The sequence below is a fragment of the Lynx canadensis genome, chromosome A3 (assembly GCF_007474595.2).
Source record: "Lynx canadensis isolate LIC74 chromosome A3, mLynCan4.pri.v2, whole genome shotgun sequence".
Taxonomy (NCBI): domain Eukaryota; kingdom Metazoa; phylum Chordata; class Mammalia; order Carnivora; family Felidae; genus Lynx; species Lynx canadensis.
The window spans coordinates 101,066,440-101,087,401 of record NC_044305.1 but is presented as its reverse complement, the minus strand read 5'-3'; the positions used below and the strand labels follow the sequence as shown (position 1 = coordinate 101,087,401).

At 47.3% G+C, this 20,962-nt stretch overlaps 1 protein-coding gene across 1 annotated transcript; it reads left to right on the top strand.

The window, feature by feature from the left end:
* Positions 1–14,779: 14,779 nt before the first annotated feature.
* Positions 14,780–20,680, top strand: FABP1 (fatty acid binding protein 1). The gene is made up of 4 exons (XM_030309051.1): positions 14,780–14,949; positions 16,553–16,725; positions 18,596–18,688; positions 20,558–20,680. The coding sequence occupies exons 1-4, from the start codon at positions 14,883–14,885 to the stop codon at positions 20,606–20,608; spliced, it is 384 nt and encodes a 127-aa protein (XP_030164911.1). The 5' UTR covers positions 14,780–14,882; the 3' UTR covers positions 20,609–20,680.
* The last annotated feature ends 282 nt before the right edge of the window (positions 20,681–20,962 follow it).

Genomic DNA, 20,962 nt, shown 5'->3' with positions numbered 1-20,962 from the left:
AAACTGTGGTCAGGGAAGCTGATGTACCCCCAGGGTGGTGGGGTCAGGAATCCACAATACCTGGCTACAAATTCTACACTCTTTTCAGTAGATGGGAATGCCTATTTCTCATGTCCATTGAAGGTTGGGAGCAGAGGTAGGAGTCAGAAGCAGGGACCCTCCTCACGGGTCACTGAAGATGATTTGGCAGCAATAAACTGTAAAGGCTGCAGTCTGAGTCTGTGAATGGTTCAAGGTACAATTTGGGGCTGTCCTGTTACGCTTACTTGAGGGCCCAGAGTGGTGTCCTTAGGCAGCATGCCATGATCTCCAAAGGAGATTTGAACGAGAGGTTGGTAGTTAACTTGCAGGGCCAGTGGGGGAGATTCCAGGATGCTCAGGGAGGCCTCCAGCAATGCTTCAACCATCAGCAGAGCTTCCCTGGCAGCATTAAGGGCCATGCTTTACTAATGAAATACAGAACTTTCCTTGTTTTCTTTTTCTTTTCTTTTCTTTTCTTTTTTTCTTTTCTTTTCTTTTCTTTTCTTTCTTTCTTTTCTCTTTTTTCTTTCTTTTCTTTTTCTTTCTTTTATCTTCTTTTTTTTTTCTTTTTTTCTTTTTCCTTTTCTTCTCTTATCTTTTTTTTCCTTATTTTTTTTTTATTATTCTTTTCTTTTCCTCATTTTATTTATTTTATTTTAGACAGAGAGAGCATGCAGGGGAGGGACAGAGAGAGAGAGAGAGAGAGAGAGTTTCCCAAGAAAGCTCTGCACTGTCAGCACGAGGCCGATGCAAGGCTCAAACTCACGAACTATGAGACTGTGACCTGAGCTGAAGTCAGACACTTAACCCGACAGAGCCACTCAGGTGCCCCTCTTTTCTCAAGCTTCATTCTGTGATGATGTGACTCCCATCACTTGGTCCTGATCATCACCCTCACCCCTGAGGGTGAGAGAAAGAAATGGCTTACACTAGAAACAGGACAGGGCAATGTCTGCCACTTGGGTGTGGAAGCAGAAGGCAAGGTCAAACCACTTGCTGCCTTAGAGGCTCGGTGCTGGGAGTGGGCAGGGGCTGGCACTCAGCCCTGAGAGCTCCAGCCAAGTGGGCTTCAGTGGCTGGCAAGCAATTGTGACTGGGACAGACTGGACCCCAAGAGCCAGGGGAATCTGCTCTTTTCCCGGACAGCTCCTGCCTGGGCTCAGCCTGGGCCTGAGGTGAACTAATAGGAAAGGCCAGAGGCACTGCTTGTTGTTCATTCATTCATTAATGCATTCATTCAATAAATGGTTATTTAACACCTGCAATGTGCCAGGCACTGATGTCTCTGATTTTCTGGTCTAGTAGCCAAACTTGCTGGTAATGCACTAGAAGAGAAATTCCCCAACTCTGAGTATATATACTTCGTTAAAATACAAAGTTGTTTTGCATTTAGAATGAAAATGTGAAGAGGAGATACCTCTGGCACAGAGGAGACAGTTCTGACATTGCTCCCGGCAGGGCTGCCTTCTCTGCTATTTCCTAGCTGTGCAGCCTCAGACAAGATGCTTTCTGTCTCTGGATCTCAGTTTTCTCTGGGTGAATAGGAGTTGTAGCGTGCATCATGCCTGCCCGACGGGGTGTTGGGAATGCATAAGTCCTGCTGAGCTGTGCTGTGCAGATTATGGTTCAGCAATTTATTCTAACCTTTGGCGATTTGGATTCTCTTTGATCAGTCGTCCCCAACTAGAGTGAAAAATATCAACCCAACCCAGGGTCAAGAGTTTGTCCACTTGGGAGTCAAGCAAATGGTTGGAGACACCTGACTGGTCCCACTCAGGCCCACGCATCTTTGGTTTGTATTATTATTATTATTATTTTATTTTTTAGAGAGAGAAAGGGAGAAAGCATGCACAATGGGGGGAGAGGGGCAGCGAGAGAGACCTTAAGCAGGCTCCACGCTCAGTGCGGAACCTGATGCAGGGTTCAGTCTCACGACCCTGGGATCATGACCTGAGCTGAAACCAAGAGTTGGACACTCACCCGACTAAGCCGTGCAGGCTCTCCTGGCCCACACACTTTTGTAATAAACTTTGAATCTCACTTAACTCAGTTAATCCTGCCCTTTCTCAAGACACCAGAGTCTCCTTGGGAAACTTTGCCCTGACCTTGGAAACAACTTCTATCAAGGCTATTTTCAACAAAGACAGCAAAGAAAGCTGACAGACTCCAGGGGCCTAAGTTACAAGGGGGGTAGTTCAGTCAAATAATATTTAGTTGAAATTTAACCATATTGTCAAAAGCTTTGGTCAAAGCAGGGACTTGGGCCAGAGATGGACATATGATTACAAGTGTCCCTACCCCTGACACACACACCTTCAGCAGATGGGGCAATCCCTCCTCTCAGTGGACCATGTGCATGTCGTGAGCTCTGCCCACATCATGGAATCCTGTACTTCTCCATGTTACTTTCCAAGAGCAGGGGGCTCTAGTGTTTCTAAGAAATGTTTATAAGGATGTTGCTTAAAGAGACCCAAGGCCCTTTCTCATAGATCTCTAATTACATCTTCACTCCGTGCAAGGCGTTTGTTTCCCTGGGTAACGGAAGATCCTGCCAGGAGGCAAAAGCCAGAGGAGTTGTCACTTGTAGGCCAAGTTTGTGACATTTGTTTTATTCTTATCTGTTCACTCGGCTATTCCACAGACACACCAGGCATGTCCGGAGTGCCTTCTACTCTAAGGGATTTTGCTAAGCTCTAAAGATACACATAACAACACAGTCCCTGCCCTCAAGAAAGTTACAAGTAATAAACAAAACAGAAATAGAAAATGGGGTTACAAACCCTAACTCTCCAATTGTACCATTTTACTCCTGAGTTAATATTATGATGATCATTCCCTAACAGTTGAAATCCTCCCAGTCATAGATTGATAAACTGAAAGTAAGCAGTAGAAATTTTGTGTGTGTGTGTTTTTTTGAGAACTTTACTTCTTTTTTTTAAGTTTATTTATTTATTTTGAGAGACAGAGAGAGAGAGATGCAGAAAGAGAGAGAGAGAGAGAGAGAGAATCCCAAGCAGGCTCTGTGATGACAGCACAGAACCTGATTTAGGGCTCAGAACTCATGAACATTGAGATCATGACCTGAGCCAAAATCAAGTCGGACGCTTAACTGACTAAGTCACCCTGTCACCCCAGGAACTTTGCTTCTTAATCAAATTTCCACAAAGTTTACAATGTAATAGTTCAATAGAAACTTGAGGTACAAGGGGAGAGATGACAATTCAGGGAACCCCAAGATTTTCCGTTTAGCCTCAGACCAAATGGAGCTTTGGGTATCCCTGTGCTTGTCGACAGTGCTGCAGAATAGCTCAGGGTTACACTTTGAAACCTACCACCCTTGAGACATTGGCAGTCTCAAAAATCCTGCAGAGCATTTGGTGAGGTACCAAAGTCGCACATGTGAGGCAGTCGCACATGTTTGGAGAACGTTTGTGGGAAGCATCCTGATGAAGAATTTAGCATGGTTCCTCCTAAGCGGGCTCACTCCCAGGTCCAGTATCAACCAAGGGAGGATCAGGATAGTTTTGACATTAATAGATCCTTCTGTCCTGATTTCCATTCAAGGTTCCTATGCAGTTGGTGAGTGTAGTTAGATCCCTGTGAATCAGGATGCACCGAGAAATATGACAGAATCTGACTTCTCCCCTTGCATTGGAATCAATGGTCTGGGCAGTGTAGCCAGAGTCCGTGGGTTTGAATCCTGGCTCCTTCCTCTGCTTCTCATCTGGGTGGAGCTGAAACTTCCTAACTTCTCTGTGCCTCATCTCTAAAATGGGTTTAATGTGCTGTGAAATACGATAATTCATATAAATGTGCCTGGTACCAGTGAGTACCAGGAAGTATTAGCTGTAACAGCAACGACATGCCAGAGGGCCATGAAGCGGTGCCATTGTGAGTCCGGGTGAGACCTCCCACTGAGGTCTAGAGCTGGAAGTGACTGGTTTTTCCCACAGCAACAGGAGGAGCCGGGACCCATCCTTCTGTAGTGGAGAGAGACACTGCCTGAGTATTTCTCACATGGCAATGATGGCCCCATTGTCAGAAATCTAATCATACAAGCAATCCACTGTGAAAAAATCAAATGAACACAGGTAAAAAGTACCTTTCTGCTACTGCTTCCCTTCCCACTGCTCTCTTCTCAGGTAACCACTGTGAACCGTGGGGTGTGCCCTTCCAGACTTTCTCTGCATGCGTGTGGGTCTACGTGCATACATAATCATGGCTATTGGGCTTTTAAAATTCAAATGAAATCATTCTATATTTTTCTGTAACCACTTTTTATTACCTTAACAGTCCATCTCTGGAAATATTTTCAAGTCACTCATGCTTGTCAATGGCTATACAGTAATTCAAGTCACAGATGGACCATAATCAATGTAGGCAATCCTGTACGGGCAGATATTCTGATAATCCCTCTCAAGACACCCCCTTTTTCTGGGTACTACAAAGAAAGTACCAATCTGGAGACTATTCCTTCATGAACCCTCCTTCACACAACTTCCAGACTAAGGATATTCGAGACCACAGACCCTTGAAATGAGAAGGTGCTACACTTTAAATTTGGTATTTAGGGATGTCTGGGTGGCTCAGTTGATTAAATGACCAACTCTTGATCTCAGCTCAGATCTTAATCTCAGGGTATGAGTTTAAGCCCCGCATTGGGCACCACACTGGGTGTGAAGCCTATAAACAAACAAACAAACAAACAAATAAAACATTTAGTGTTTACTGAGCTGTACTATGTATATGGGAATCCCATCAGGTAAGAGGTTGAGTGACAAGGCAGCCTGAATGAATTCCTCTAAACGATGTTCACCAAGCTTTGGCTGTTTCTGTTGAGCTGTCGATGTGGATGCTGGATTTTGCCCTCAGGATTTTAAGGGACCATGGACATATGACAGTGCATGAACAATCTACTAGGAACAGAAGAGGGGTGGAGAGGAGAGGAGATTGTACAGCATGAACATACACAAATAACATCATTACATCATTACAGCCACCTTGTTCCTCAGGCATACATTTTTTTTTTCAACGTTTATTTATTTTTGGGACAGAGAGAGACAGAGCATGAATGGGGGAGGGGCAGAGAGGAGAGGGAGACACAGAATCGGAAACAGGCTCCAGGCTCTGAGCCATCAGCCCAGAGCCCGACGCGGGGCTTGAAACTCACGGACCGCGAGATCGTGACCTGGCTGAAGTCGGACGCCTAACCGACTGCACCACCTAGGCGCCCCATCCTCAGGCATACATTGATCCTTCTCTGTGCCAGGGACAGTGAAAGTCCAGTCAGGGACACAAGGGTGAATGACTGCACCCTGCTACCTAGCACCTTACCATCCAGAGGGAAAGGAAGACATAAAGCTAGGTGAGATTAGAAAATAGAGTGGTACAAACAGTGAGAGAGGCATAGAAACTCAGGAGAGTTCAGGGTGAGGAGGACATACTTCCAGCTGGGAGAAGGAGGAGAGGGAAGAGGTGAGGATGATCTCCCTCCATTACCCACTGGATGGCACTGACACCCCCATGGTCACCGGGGCTGGAGCTTCCCGGAGCGTCTATAGCCCCTCCCCCATCCATGCGCCTACAGTAGACCCCCAAACACTGTAGTGTTACATTTAATTACACAATAGCGTTTCAAGTCCACCCACCCACCTCTTCCCGAGATCAGGTCCCCCCTCGTCTCTTGCCAGAATTTTTGTAGAAGTTTCCGAACTCATTTCTCCACCTCCAAATGTCTCCCCATCAAGCCAGTCTTTCCTGCTGCCTCCACAGAGTAATCTTCCAAAACCACAATCACACCTCTCCTCTGCTTAAAACTTTTGTTGGCTGTCCATCACCTAGCATAGCAGTATCCAAATGCTGTCACTAGCACATCAGCTTCACTATCTCTTTTTGTCATATCTTTAGGTAACTTTGTGCCAGTTTTTTGACGATGTCTCTCAGTCCCTTACCCTCACTCACCACTATGCTCTGTATTTTAGGGACTTGGAGTCTACAAACTACATTTTCTGAACTCCTTTGCCAGCTGCCTCCCGTTAGGATCTCAGGCATGGCGATCACCCAATCAGAAGGAAAGTGGAAATTAGAAGGAGGAGGCAATCTTGCTTAGCAGCAGTTGCTGGACATTCTAGTGGTTGCTGGTGTGGCAGCAGGAATGCAGGGGCTCTAGATTCCAGCAGCCTGGCTGGGGGTGGCCCCCTGTCAGTCACTCATGCCTGAGCCAAGGTGGCAGCCGTTTACTGAATCCAGCACTGAAGGCACCAGCAACCTCCAACACTCTAGAAGCAAGTGTAGGCCTCTGGAGCCCAGCCCAGGGGCATAAATATCCTTGAACGTCCTTTCTTTGGTTGTTCCAGCTCTTCTAAAACCTTGGTGACTAATCCCCTGTATTAAATTTCCTCATTTGAAATGCCTAGGGCACTTTCTGTTTCCCGTACTATTAGTGATGTACTATCTTTCTCTAAGTTGCTCCTTAAAAAACAACTTTCCCTTGTCCTAAGCAATAACATCTATGAGGTCATAAGTTGGTGTATATTTTCCAAATCTATATTAGACTCCATGCATAACTATTAATATTAATATATCAACATAAAAGTGTTCATCCATGTACCATCTAAAAATCATCTCCTGTGCTGATACATACTCCATTCTGGGTATATACAGACTGTCGTCTGGGGATCCAATCCAATCTCTCCCTCACTGTCTGGCTGTGGCCTCCCTTTCTGGCCACCATCCCCAGTACGCCTGCAGAGACTCTTCCCTTTTCCTCTCTACTTTTTTTCCCTGAACCTCATGCTTTGTTCAACAGCAGCCTATTTTTCCATGTCTTTGCATGCTTTGTTCTCTATTCGTGAAAGTATTTTGACTCCTTCCCTGACCAGAATATTCCTTCATTTATTAATTCAATCATTCCCTACATTTTGAAGTTTTTTTTTAAGTTTATTTTATTTATTTTGAGAGAGAGAAAGCAGGGGAGGGACAGACAGAGAGGGAGAGAGAGAATCCCAAGCAGTCTCCATGCTGTCAGCATGGAGTCCGTCATGGGGCCCAAACCCAGAAACTGTGAGATCATTCATTACCTGAGCCAAAACCAGGAGTTGGATGCTTAACCGACTGAGCCACCCAGACACCCCTATTTTGAAATTTTATTCAAACTTCATCCTAGTCAAAAGGCAGCTTAAATTCTCATTGTGCTCCCTACAGTGAGTTCCTTTGTGGATTCAAAACGTAGCTCTCCCCTCAACAATTTCACATAGTAGGTCAGTGTATGCTTGCTGAGTGAATACTTGACAAGTAGGTGAATCATTGGATGCCTGTGGCTTTGTTGGGATTGAAGCTGGGGAAAGGCTTCCCAGGAAACCCTGGAGGAGGGAACAGAATGATGTGCATGATCACCATAGAGCACAGGGGTGTGCTTACAGAGTGACCCATATGGGATATTCTAGTAAAACCAATATAGGAAGAACTATAGATCATACCATTAAAGAATTAGAATTTAGTGAAATATGCTTTGCACTGTACCTCTCCTGAACACAAGGGCCCAGCAGCTACCTCTGGATCTTTCATTTCTTTGAGTTTTGTCTTCATACACATGGACCGTCAGGTTACTTGATCTAGACTAATAGGACACTTCTGAGCCAACAGTAAGTCAACCATGAATGACCCAAGAGGTCAATGGCATCTGGACTATTGTCCTACCAACATTTTCTAGACACACACTCTATGAAAAGTGCAAGCTAAGCTCTGGTGTAGAAGAATTTTCAGGAAAGTAAGCAAGGTATACCTTTAAAAATTATAATATGGAAATAATAAAGGTAAAAAATGTAAACTTTGGGGTCCAACAGACTGGGTTCATGTTCCTTTTTACCAACTTCTTATTTGGTACCTAGAAGCAGTTACTAACATCTTTGTACTTTAGCTTTCTCATCTGAAAAATGGGAATATAACACTTACCTTATAGTATTGTTCTGAGAATTTGATGAGATGGCACAGAAAAACTATCTACTTAGTGTTCAGTTAATAGAAGCAGCTATTTTATCACTGTTAATACAATAGAATTAAGGGAACATATTAAAAATTGCCGTTGGGTACTTTGGTCTCGGGGAGTAGAGAAAGCAGAGACCTCAGGAGGGCTGCATGGTGAGGGAACGTGGAGCTGAACCTTGAGAGATGTCAGCGGAGTGGCCGTCCCAGCTCTGAAGGGCTGGTGACTCATGGCTCTAAAGCAGAGAGAAGGCAGAGTTGCAGGGCAGAGGTGACAGGCTGGCGAGATTTCTCTTTGAAGTGTCAGGCTGACTTTGAGGCCAACTGGACTAGCTTTCAACCCTCGGAGGGCAAGGGACACAAGGACACAGGGACATAGGACAAGCAAACACTATTAGCTTCACAGCCAAAATAGGAGCCTAATAAACAAGACTTACAGATAAGTTTTGAGTTGTCTCTTGATTACATCAGCTCACAAGTCATCCCCATTGCCTGCCACAGAATCCACAGGATTTTCCACTCCACTGTGTCACAGTAAAGGAGAACTCGTGGGGCGGGGGTGGAGGGGTGGCTTAAATAAATCACAGGAAGGTTTCCCTTTCTACAACAAGGATAGTCCTAAAAGTTATAAAGGGAAATTTGTTAAGTGGACTTTCAGTGCAGTCTGTGTAGTGTGATTCTTTTCACAGTGCAAACCACCACCCACAAAGTTTGTTTATCATATTTGCACTTTTGGGCCCCATTGGGTTCTTCAAGCAGGCAGACGTCTAAAAATGCCACGGATATTGATGGTTTTAAGGCAGATTCCATTCTAATACTGGATAGTCTTTTACAGAGGGTTCTTTAAGGAAATGCAATGCTCGAGATAGAATAAGCATATGAGGGGCGCCTGGGTGGCGCAGTCGGTTTAAGCGTCCGACTTCAGCCAGGTCACGATCTCGCGGTGCGTGAGTTCGAGCCCCGCGTCAGGCTCTGGGCTAATGGCTCAGAGCCTGGAGCCTGTTTCCGATTCTGTGTCTCCCTCTCTCTCTGCCCCTCCCCCGTTCATGCTCTGTCTCTGTCTGTCCCAAAAATAAATAAAAACGTTGAAAAAAAATTAAAAAAAAAATAAGCATATGAAAAGCAAAGCTTAAGGAATGTCTTTTGGGGCCACCTCAGCTAGTGGGTTAAGGGTTAAGCACCTGACTCTTGATTTTGGTTAAGGTCTCTGTGCTGCCAGCATTGGAGCCTCCTCAGGATTCTCTCTTTCCCTCTCTCTGCCTCTTCCTTGCTCACTCTGTCTCTAAAAGTAAATAAATAAATAAATAAAATAATGTCTTTCAAAAATTTTTTGTTGAAAAATGTGCATCCCGGAATCCCACCAAAAGGATTTAAGACAGCACATAATAAAATCACAAGTCTTCCAGGTCCCATGACGTGGCCAACTGAGCTGACGTAAGCTCTTCCCTCAGCATGGCAAAAATGTGCAGGCTGAACCCTAACAGTCTTTCAGATATACAGCTGAGGTCACAAGAAAAAAGAAAGAAAAATCCCCAAGTTCCACGAGCACAGAGGAAACTGAAAGAACAGTAAGCAGTTTGATGAGGCTGGGCTGCCTGCAGGGGAGGGGTGGCCAGACCTGGAAATAAGTCCTGTTGGCCAAGAATGTGGGTTTCCATGCCCTCAGGAGCAGGAGATGGGGCCTCGGGCTTGTAAAATACACAAAGTGGGAGAGATGGCCGGCAGGGTTGGAAGGCACTACCCACCAGCCCAGAGAGATGTGAAGGAGCTTGTCCCCAAGCCAAGAGGTACACATAAAAATTGGTCCTGGGCTGGAGATACCTCTGAGACACCTGGAAAAGCCAATGCAAAGTGCTCTGGCCCCCTCTGATAGGAGCTTCACGGTCCTGAAGGACTTGACAGTTTACACAGTGCTTTCACAAGGCAGAGAATGCCGTGACCATTTCACAGAAAAGGAAGTAGAGGCTCCATAAGGCTGAGTGATTTGTTCAGGATCACACATCAGGGAGAGAAATCCGGGCCCAAACCCAAGTCCTTCCCCTCCGCAGCCCTGCCTCTTGCAGAAGTATGGGCAGCTCAGGGCACCTCCTGGAACACCCTGGAATGGGCGCGCTGGCACTGCGGACACCCCGGGATCAGATACAACTGTAGAGGTACCTGGCTTAAAATGAATGCCAGTCATATTCTGACCACCAAGAGCACGTCTCCCCTTCTCCCATGCCTCCACACTGCTCATCTGAAGAGGGAGCATGAGAAGGGATGTCTAGTGGGAAGTGGGAAGGCATTATTGTTTGGGGGGTTGAGAAATCACACATTGCTCCCATGAAGTGAGAGTCTTTTTTTTTTTCTTCTTCTTCTTGAAAGCCACTTGAACTTTGTCATTGCAGTTAAGCTTATCTCTTCTTGTGTTTGCTTAGCTTGTGGGCAGGGGATATCATAACTCTCTCCTAATTTTATGGAAAGCTACTTACAAGTGTTAGATTTTGAAATGGCCACTAACTTTCTTGGCCCCAAGACTCACTAAAAAAAATGGGGGGTAGGGGTCAAAAGAGGCCATTGCCGATTGCCTGAGAAGGCCCTCTCTGGGATCTTGGGGAGAGAGGAGGTCCTTGCCTCATGTCTGTCAGGCTCTTTGCTCCAAAAGCTGGTGGGTCTTCGCTGTTGTGCCAGTCCATTGACCAGCCTCTGAGTGAATCATGCCCAGGTGCTGCCTGGACTGGGTAGGCAAGAAGTACAGAGGCAGGCAGAAGGGTCTGGAAAGAGTCAGCTCTCAGATACCAGAAAAGGAGTTCCTATCCCAGGCTTCCTGACAGGGCTCTGGGATGGGTGCTAACTTCCTCTAAGGAGAAAAATTCATGACCTTCCTTCCTGCTCTCCACCTTGGAGCCCAGAGAACAGCACTATGGGGTGTGTCATTTGACATCTGTGGTTAAGGGGATCGGGTCTAGATGTAGACCCAGGTATCCCTTTATCTGAGGAGAGATGCTAGGCAGCCAGTGGTGGCACAAGAGAGCATGGTGTATCCAAGGCACTGCCAGGAGATCCTCCCGAATGGAACACTTAATGGCTGGGGGATGGGGGTTTAAATGGCCTCATCATTGCCATTTTCTTAGTGGTTATTTCATTGGCTTTAGACTACAGAGCTCCTATGCTCCCCACTGCTGCAAATTTTTGCTGATTTACTCCTTGATAAGTGTTTGAAAAGTTCTTTGGGTAGGTGGCAGGTGAGGTGGGGTGGGTGGGGTCTCAAGCGTGACTTGAATTTAGTCCAGCACTCAGTCACTATGGCCATTAGACAGACACACAGTAGCTGTTAGTCAGTTGCTATTAGCCTACATCGTACAGATGCCATCTCAGACCACATGGCACTCTGGGATTTGGATAAAATTAGATTAATTTCCCCCAAACCCCTCGCTAAGATTTCTGGGGATCCTTGGAGGGACTGTACTCCCATAGACACTCTACTCTCTGATACAGACAGTCCCTGACCTATGTTCATCTTGGGAGTTTTTGAGTTTACGATGGTGTGAAAGTGATACTCATTCAATAGAACCTGTACTTTGTGACTTTTGATGCTTTCCCAGGCTGGTGATATGCAGTACGATCGTCTCTTGTGATGCTGGGCTGCAACAAAGAGCCTTGGCTCCATCAGCCATGGGATCGCAAGAGTTAAACAACCCATACACTAACAGCCATTCTGTACCCAGGCAAACTTTTCTGTTTTTCACTTTCAGTACAGTAGTCAATAAAATACATGAGATATTCAATACTATATCATATAATAGGCTTTGTGTTAGATGGTTTTGCCCAGCTGTAGGCTAATGTAAGTATCCCAAGTACATGTAAGGTGGGCTGGGCTAAGCTACGATGTTCAGTAGGTCAGGTGGATTAGACACATTTTTAGCTCACAATGGGTTTGTTGGGATGTGACACCATCGTAAGTTGAGGAAGTTCTACACTGTTTCAACTCCAGCACATCAATCTGGAAATGAAGCTCAGCCCTTCATCATTTTCTATTTGCACATGTATTGATTTATGAATTATAAATCATAATTTATATGAAGCATTTGAGATAGCTGCGGAGAGAATTAAAAAAAATGGATAGAGATTCACTTTGTGGCCAATGAGCAGCTTCAAATTCAACATTAGCTTTCCTGGAAGCCCTTAGTGCCTCACGGTCACTGGGGGTGTCTTTGTGACCCATCACCCCATACCCACTCGATGGTTTCCCCTCCTTTTTGCCTGCTGCACTGTTCTTTCCTTTCCCTGATGTCCAGGTGGAGAAAGAAGACACAACCAAGCCTCTCCCTGGGTCCTGCACAACCCAGAAGTCCTTCCCCATCATTAGCTTAGCCCTGGTTGACCACAGACCGTAGGTTTCACTCACTCTCTCCCAAGCAGCTTCTTTAGCCATTCACACACACACACACACACACACACACACACACACACACACAGTTCATATCAGAGAGGAATTCTGATGCTAATTCTTAAGACACTGGATTTTTGACTTCCTTACATATACATATATAAAATAAAAAATCATTGTCCCACACGGAGGAGATTAGGGTCTACTGTGGGCACACTCAATACAATAAGACATATATAAAGGTACATAATCAAGGTTCAGAACAAGATGAGACGATGTGCCTGTCATCCTGTGAGCCACTCTCTCACTGCCAGCTAGGTGCAAGGGCATTTGAGGTAGCTAAAAATGCCTGTGAGTTCTGGACATACAAGCCTGCTTAGTGTTCACCAGGGACCATCCTGACCTGTGGCCTGGAAAGCACTTTGTGTCCTGGGCACTGTCAGAGGAGGAGGACTGAGCAGAGAGGTCAGAGGTGAGCACCTCTCTGCGCTGGAAGGAAAGGTTGACTGGTGTTAGGACCCACATGATGGCAGGCAACCAGTGCCCTCTGCACATGCCGCTCAGAAGGGAGTGATCTCTCCACAGAAGGGAGGAGGACTTTGACATTGAGCACATGGGTGGATGAGAGGACTTCTCAGGTACTTTGCCGGATCACCATGTTTCAGATTCTGGAGGTTTGGGAGAGGATGTGTGAGGGAGTTGGAAATAACAGAGTGCGCCTCTACTGTGGGCTGACGCACTTGCATGAGTGCCGTGCTCCTCCTTAGGTTTGTCTTCCTGCATCCTTGGCACGAACCTTCGTCCACTCACCTGTCCCCTGGCTCATCTACAACCAGAACCTGAGGGCTGCTGGGTCTCCAGAGCAGACCCCCAGGAGCCCAGAGTTGGCAGGTGGGTAAGTGAGCATGTAGGCTTCCTGGGGATCGTGCTGCAGACGAGAACAGACAGGATCTCCTGGCAGGGGAGAGCACTTCCAGGAAACAGAGGACTCTGGCTGTGATCTCCCTGGTGCAGGCTGGAATGGCAGAGTAGATTCTCCTGGTGCAGGAGAAGGAGAAAGAATGGGCAGGGATGGGAAGACAGTGGCTGGCCCTGGGGTCTGGGGTCACATGTTGCCAGCCCTGTTCACCTCCTCTCACACTGGAGATTCATCTAGGCATATATGCCCGGTTAGACACACACACACACACACACACACACACACACACACCCTGATCCTGGCTGCCCAGCCCCAGGGTTTCAGTGATTTGAGGGGATAATGGGCCAACCCGACTACTCCATGTTTCTTATTTTCCTTTAACAAGAAGATCCATGGCCTCATTATCCTTTGATGGTTTTTATTTGCTGACTCATCATGAATTGGACGCTTGCTATGTGCCGGGTATTGGGAATACCAAGGAAGAAATGAAAAAGAATACATAGAGAAATAATCCCAGTAGGATTTGGATGATAGGTATTTGTGAAGTGCTCCAGGAGCCCAGATGGTTTATAGAGGAGGTGAACAGGTGGAGGTGAAGGATGGGCAGAGTCTCATCGGGAAAGCAAACCCGGGCATGGGCGCCCCTGACACCTTCAGCTGTCAATATGTACAGCCCAGCACGTACTACCTGCTTTCTTTCTCCTACCTCATCTCTGCCTAATAAAGTGCATCTCAATTTCCATACACCCCATTTCAATGGTTCCCATCTGCCCTTCAGTACGTAGTACTTTGACATCTTTAAACGAAGACTGATGTGGATTATGCAGAGCTTACAATTATCAAGAGGATTACCAGAATACAAAATAGCTCTAGGAGTTTATGACAACTTTGTAAAAATTAAGTTTGTGTAATGATAAAAATGGAAGAGATCATAAGGTTATGTAAATAAGATGAAGGTTTTTGTTCCTTTTTATTATTATTAGAGAGAGAGGGGGCACAAGTGAGTGAGGGTGGAGAGAGGGACAAAGAGAAGTGAGGCCAGAGGTGAGACTCAAGCTCACGAACCCTGAGATCGTGACCTGAACCAAAGTCAGATGCTTAATGACTGAGCCACCCAGACGCCCAATAAGGTGAAGTTCTGAGTTTAAAGGGGTTCTTCAGTATTATTCTGTGTATCTACATCTCAACACACGCGCATGTATATGCACACACTTACACACATATGCACACATACCTGTGCATGCAGGAACATATATGTGTGTACATATATGTAAGCATACATATACACACAAATTTACATTTCATGGAGGATTAGCACATTAAAGTCGCGGGGACTTAGGGCTTTGCACTTGACTGACCTCCACTAATGTTTGCTGAATTAGAGCAAACCACTGCTGTGCCCATCCTGGTTTTTTTATCGTTGACCATTGCTCCTAGCAGTTAATGTTTGAACCTGGCCATAAAGGAGTCGACAGCTGCTGACCTATGGCCAACATTCGAAGCGGAAGGAGCCCCCTATAAATCAGCCCACACTGGACATCGCAGCCCACAGAGCTGCAGATCAGCTGTGGAGGGAGCCTCATCGCCACCATGAACTTCTCCGGCAAGTACCAACTACAGAGCCAGGAAAACTTTGAGGCCTTCATGAAGGCAGTCGGTAAGTGCTGGGCAGGACGCCAAGGCTGGGGGTCATGGCGATGAGGGTCTGGCCCTGCCAGGGGTAGCAAATCAGAGTCTCGATGCTGGGATGGGAGGAAAGTTTCAGGCTCTGCACAGGCCAGAGGCCATGTGGTGCATCCTCTGCAGATATCTGTGGCTTGTGCTAGTATCACTCACTGGACGAGGCTACTTCATAGGCAAGTGGAAAGCACCGAGCTAGGGGCTGATCTGGATCGAAGCAATCTCTGCTGGTACCTCACTGTGTGAGCCTGCTCATTCATTCATTCATTCATTCTTCTAACATTGATTCAACTCCAATCATATGCTGTGTTGGATGGATACCAGGGAGACAGATAACCATGAGCCACATTTCCAAGTCACAGTTTACAGACAGACAAAGAGACGAGATAGATGCAATAAAGTATCCCCTGATGTGTACTGAGCACTGACTCACTGCCAAGCACTGTGCTAGGCCCTTCACATGTAATAAATCCTCACCACAAATCTCTAAGTTGGGTACTAGTATTTTTCCCATTTCACAGTCAAGACAACTGAGGCCTAGGAAGGTTAAGTGATCCTGACCAAGTTCACACAGGCAGGAGTGTCTGCCTTGGGATTTGAAGTAGAGGCTGGTTCCAGAGACCCAACTCTAATCCCCTGTGACTCCCAGAGTCATGTGCAGAAGGATGAGGTGCTCGCGGGAGGGCATGGATGGAAGGCTTGGTGGTGGTGAAGGTGAGCCTAGGCTGGGCCTTGGAAGATGAGCGAATGTCCCCTAGGGGACAGGGAGAGGGGAATGTGCTCCAGGTAGCGGGAACCCTCTGAATAAAGGGTCGATGTGCCAAAGAAGGGTGCCCAGGAGGGACAGGGTGGGGAAGACAGAAGGCAGGAGAGGAGGACCCTCAGGGATAGGCAAGGGCTAGGCTCTTCTCCTATAGGGTGTCATATCATCTCTCTTTCGAATCCTTTACCTGGGCCATAGGACACTCCACCCCCACTGACACTGCACGTGGACCTCAATTTGTTTAACAGTATAGATATGGCCTGAAATTTGTGAAGCTCTGTCCCAGGGTGAGGGACTCCCACTGTGCCTTCCTCAAGAGCCTCGACAGCAGAGGCTGAGGCAGGGGTAGGGGAAGGAGGCTTTGTGGACACAACCCCAGCTTGTGAGTGTTGCCCCGGCACCTTATTCGTAGCTGCTCCTCTCACTCTCAGTAGGGACCTGGCTCAGAAAACGAACCGTGTGGTCAGTCTGGGTGTGGAGAATGGCACGCTGACACTCAGAGAGCAAAGTCTGGCGTGAGGAGGGAGAGCGAGCGAGAACCAGGGTGCTCACCAGAGGACAGGTTCTGCGGGACCCAGGAGTGTCCTCTTTACAACCCTCCTGGCAAAACAGCAGACCGCCAGGTCAGACTGAGGCAGGCCACCAACCTTTCCCTTCAGAGGTCAGCCCATGTTGCTCACAGGACTTGATTCGTGCCTGCGGTCTCTGGGGGGGCACGGCGCCTCCCCCCCTGCCCCGCACCACAAAGTTTTTCTGTGACCGTCGCCTGGCAATCCCCACCTCTGCTCATCTCTGAACCTCACATGGTTTCCACCAGGTCTGCCTGACGAACTCATCCAGAAGGGGAAGGACATCAAGGGGGTGTCAGAGATCGTGCAGAACGGGAAGCACTTCAAGCTCACCATCACCACGGGGTCCAAAGTGATCCAAAATGAGTTCACTTTGGGGGAGGAGTGTGAGCTGGAGACCATGACTGGGGAGAAGGTCAAGGTAGGAGGTGCCCCCTCGAGCCACCCTCTGGTTCTGGAACTTTCCTTGGAACCTGGCCGCAGGGCTTCATCCCACCAGGCTCTCACCTCACAGTCCCCACCATGGATACCTTATCTCTGAACCCACCTCTGGGCTGGGAGGCAGAAAGACAAGACAGCTCTAGGGAAGAAGCTCTAAGGAAACCCTTCCTGTTTTCCTGTGACTGGGTGGGTGCTCTGACCCAAGAACCCGAGCTCTCCCATGTGGAGGATATGGGGGGACCAGTCACAAGTTCTCCCAGGCCCAGACAAGCAGGAGTCAGCGAAAAACCCTAAGCAGAGCTGTGATGTCATCCCTGAGCCCAAAGGAAACTGGCCTTGCTGATCCTAGAGCTGCTAGTCATGGGGAGAGACTTCCTGGAGGAGGGGCTGGCAATATCAAGAATACCAGAATACCAAGACCCCAGGCAGGCCCTCAGACTGAGTCCGGGCCCCTGGCCTCAGCTACCTCATCTGTAAAATGGGCACAGACACCCTTCCCTGACTGAAGGCAGTGGGCAGGGCACCATCATTCCGCTGGGCTGTGGCTCAGGGTGTGCAGTAAGAGCTAGGTGTAGACTATGGGAGTGGTCAGAAGGAGATGGCAGAGAAATCCAGGGGGCAGGAGGCTCCTCACTAGAGACTTCTCTTCCTCCCTGGGAAAGTCTACACACCCCCAGCACAGCCAACGCCACAGAGCAGCCATCTTTACCCTTCCCCTCCAGACAACTTTATGCATCGGCCTCAGCATGCTGGCCTTTTTACCTCTTCTGATGGCCTCTTATTTCTGCTTCTCCAGATATAACATCACAGCTCAGGAAATCTGTAACAGGAAATTGTCTTGAGAGGCCCATAGTAAGGGGCAAGCCCTTACGGGTTTTACCACAGTGTCTTTTTCTAATTGTCTATCCTGGAGGCAAATTTCTAACTTTGGCCAGGGTCTTCTGTTACTTGCTGGGTTTTTGTTGCTTCTTCCTGGGCGCATAAGGCTTGAAACAGAGACCACGATAGAAAATATAAACATGCCAGAAGGAATACATACCAAAGCTAAATATGTGTTTTCCCAACTGGCCAGTAGTTGGAATTTTGCTACTACCTCTTTCCATCAGCTTGGACAATTAAGATTTTACTGATTTTATTTTAGTGCTTGTAGTCGACACCACTTCGGTGTCCTATGCTCATTTCTAGTTCACATATCATAAATCAAAAGTTTTTGGGGCCCCTGGGTGGCTCCTTCGGTTAAGAGGCCGACTTCAGCTCAGGTCATGATATCACGGTTCGTGGGTTCGAGCCCCGTGTCAGGCTCTGTGCTGACAGCTCGGAGCCTGGAGCCTGTTTCGGATTCTGTGTCTCCCCCTCTCTCTGCCCCTCCTCAGCTCGCAATCTGTCTCTGTCTCTCTCAAAAATAAAATTAAAAACGTTAAAAAAAATAAAAAAAATAAAAGTTTGACAAAAGGAGCCCTGACATTTTCTTTAGGTTTTAAATTTTTATCTAATTTGTATTTATTTTTGAGAGACAGAAAGAGGCAGAGTGTGAGCAGGGGAGGGGCAGAGAGAGAGAGACAGAGACACAGAATCTGAAGCAGGCTCCAGGCTCCGCAAGCTGTCAGCACAGAGCCCAATGCAGGGCTTGAACCCACGGGAGATCATGACCTGAGGCAAAATCTGACGCTTAACCAACTGAGCCACCCAGGTGCCCCTTCTTTAGCTTTTAAATGAACCTCCCATCTTTAGAGCTGGAGAACAAGGGGGTATGCTAGGCTGAGGTTGCCGTAAGCAGAGACCCCTGCAGGGGAGGAGCCAGCCTCATCAGCGAGACGTTCCTCACAGGTCATCCCTTCTGTCTCCTGCAGGCAGTGGTTCAGATGGAAGGTGACAATAAGCTGGTGACAACTTTCAAAGGCATCAAGTCTGTGACCGAACTCAATGGCGACATAATCACCAACGTAAGTTGGCCCTCTGAGCTTATGGTTCCCGGTGCTTGAGGGGAGGGGAGAGGTAGAGTGGGGAGGAGCTCTATCACCTTTCCTGTTGTCAGTCTCTGCTACCACTTACTGAGGACCCATTATGTTCGGCACTTTACACACATTCTATCTACCCAACAACCCTAAGTTTTCTAAGTGGGGAAACTGAGGCAACACATAGCCAGGGAATGGCAGAACTAGGGTTCCTCTGATTGGGGCCTGTCACACAGGGCCATCCTCCACAGCTGTACCCTGCACAACCCTACAGGGAGCCACTCCCATTATAGATGGTGTAGACTTGTATTCTTATTACCATCTTGAAGTGCATGTCAGTTAACCGTCTTGTTCTGACAAAATTAGTGCAGTGTATTTGGATAGTTTCCCAGCAGATAGAAGTATAGTATCTTGAGGAAGGGGCGTCCTTTTTTAATTCACCCAAGACCCCCCATGTGTTGGAGGTGGGCCCCAGCTGGTGCTTCTCCACCTCTCCTGAGTTCCTTCAGCCTGCCCTTCCGTCCCCACTTTCCAGGTCGGGGTCAGCCCCCCACTCTTCCTTCTCTCCTCATTGCTGTCTCCTTTCTTCCACCCATACCCCAATGGGATGGGGGAACAAGAGGTGCTTGGTAGGACGAGCCACTGTTCGTGCGTGGCCCACCTTTCTCAGTCGCCACTGGGATGTGGCCACAAGACTTGCTCACAGGCATTTACGAGGAGAATCATATTCATAGCAGCTTCGTGGCAGCTTCTCAGAATGGCACACACCAGTTGTGCAATCCTCCTTGGTGCCTGACTGTCGACCATGTCCTATCCCTGATTTGGGGGTGAATAGTACAGTGTTTCTCCTGCAGTTATATTCCCGTGGCTCTTCTTTGCTTTGGGGAGTAACAAAAGGCAGAACACTACCCAAGGAGTCTGTTGCACCCCTGTTCAAGTGGGAAAAATCCCTCAACTAGGGAGGGTGTGAGAGTCAGCCAGGAAACATGTGGTCCCACCCCTGTTGGACACATTCACAGCACATCAGGAAGGTGCCAGAAGGAGGAAGGGAGATGAGCCTAGACTCAGTTCTGGCCAAAGTCCTTTGATAGGCTTTTTTTGTACTTTGATATGCATTTGATAGCTCCCCTAATCTTTCCCTCTGCTGCGAGGGAGGCAGGCTGAGGGATTTAATAGACAGGCTGACCTGTCCAAGGTCACCCAGCTAATGAGCTATAGAACCATGGTTCAAACCTAGTTCTTTCCATTCTATTCCATTGCTGCTGAAGCTAAGGGGCTCCTTTGTAACCCTGATGACATTACCCTGTGTCATTGTCACAGACCTGTTCAAGAGAACCAGTGGGGGGCAGTGGTGGTGGGGTCGTGTGGGAGAAAGGAACGTCCCTCAAAAATTCAAAAACTGGTTAATCCAATGGTCCAATGCTTTTATATGCTTCATAGCTCTTTGGGAGGAAAATTTTGCAATACCTACTATGTTCCAGGCTACGTGCTTACGTGTGTTTCCATGCACATGTTCTCTTGGTCCTCAACATGTGTTTGGTACGTAGTAAGCAGGCACTCAATGAAACTGAGAAATTGGACTGGACTGGACCCATTTGGATGGTCTTGCCCTAACTGCCATTGATATAGAAAGGAATTCACTAAAAGGCAGGACAACTCTCCACATGAGGAAGTGAAGTGACCAAGATCTGGCATGAGATTTTAGAAAAGACTGCCAACCCTTCCTCTGGTCCTATAGAAAACTTTGGGTTGTTTCTCATGCTAGCATATTTGGGATGATTTTGTAGCCTTAATTACCTTTTGCAACTCCACATCAGATGAACATTTTGTGATTTTTTTCTTTTTTTTGACTTTCAGACCATGACACTGAATAACATTGTCTTCAAGAGAATCAGCAAGAGAATTTAGACAAGTCTGCATTTCATATTCTTTTACTGTGTAAAATTAATGTAATAAAGTGAACTTTGTTTTAAAAAAAAAGTATTTTCTTCTCGACAGCCTGTCATTGATGGTGCTATGAGTATCAGTGTGCATTGACCACCTATATCTTTGTAAACCTTGATCATCTGCAGGTTCCATCCTGCTGGGTCAAGTCTGAAGGGTGATTCTCACCCTGAAAGTGGACCCTAGGCTGCCCACTCAAGTGACCCTACAGGGAACCCAAGATGTGGCTGGATGTGTATAGCAGCCCTGGAATGACGTTCCTGGTCATCCAGACAGGCAAGGAGCTGGAGTAAGAGGGTGTGTTGGCTGCCTGTGGGG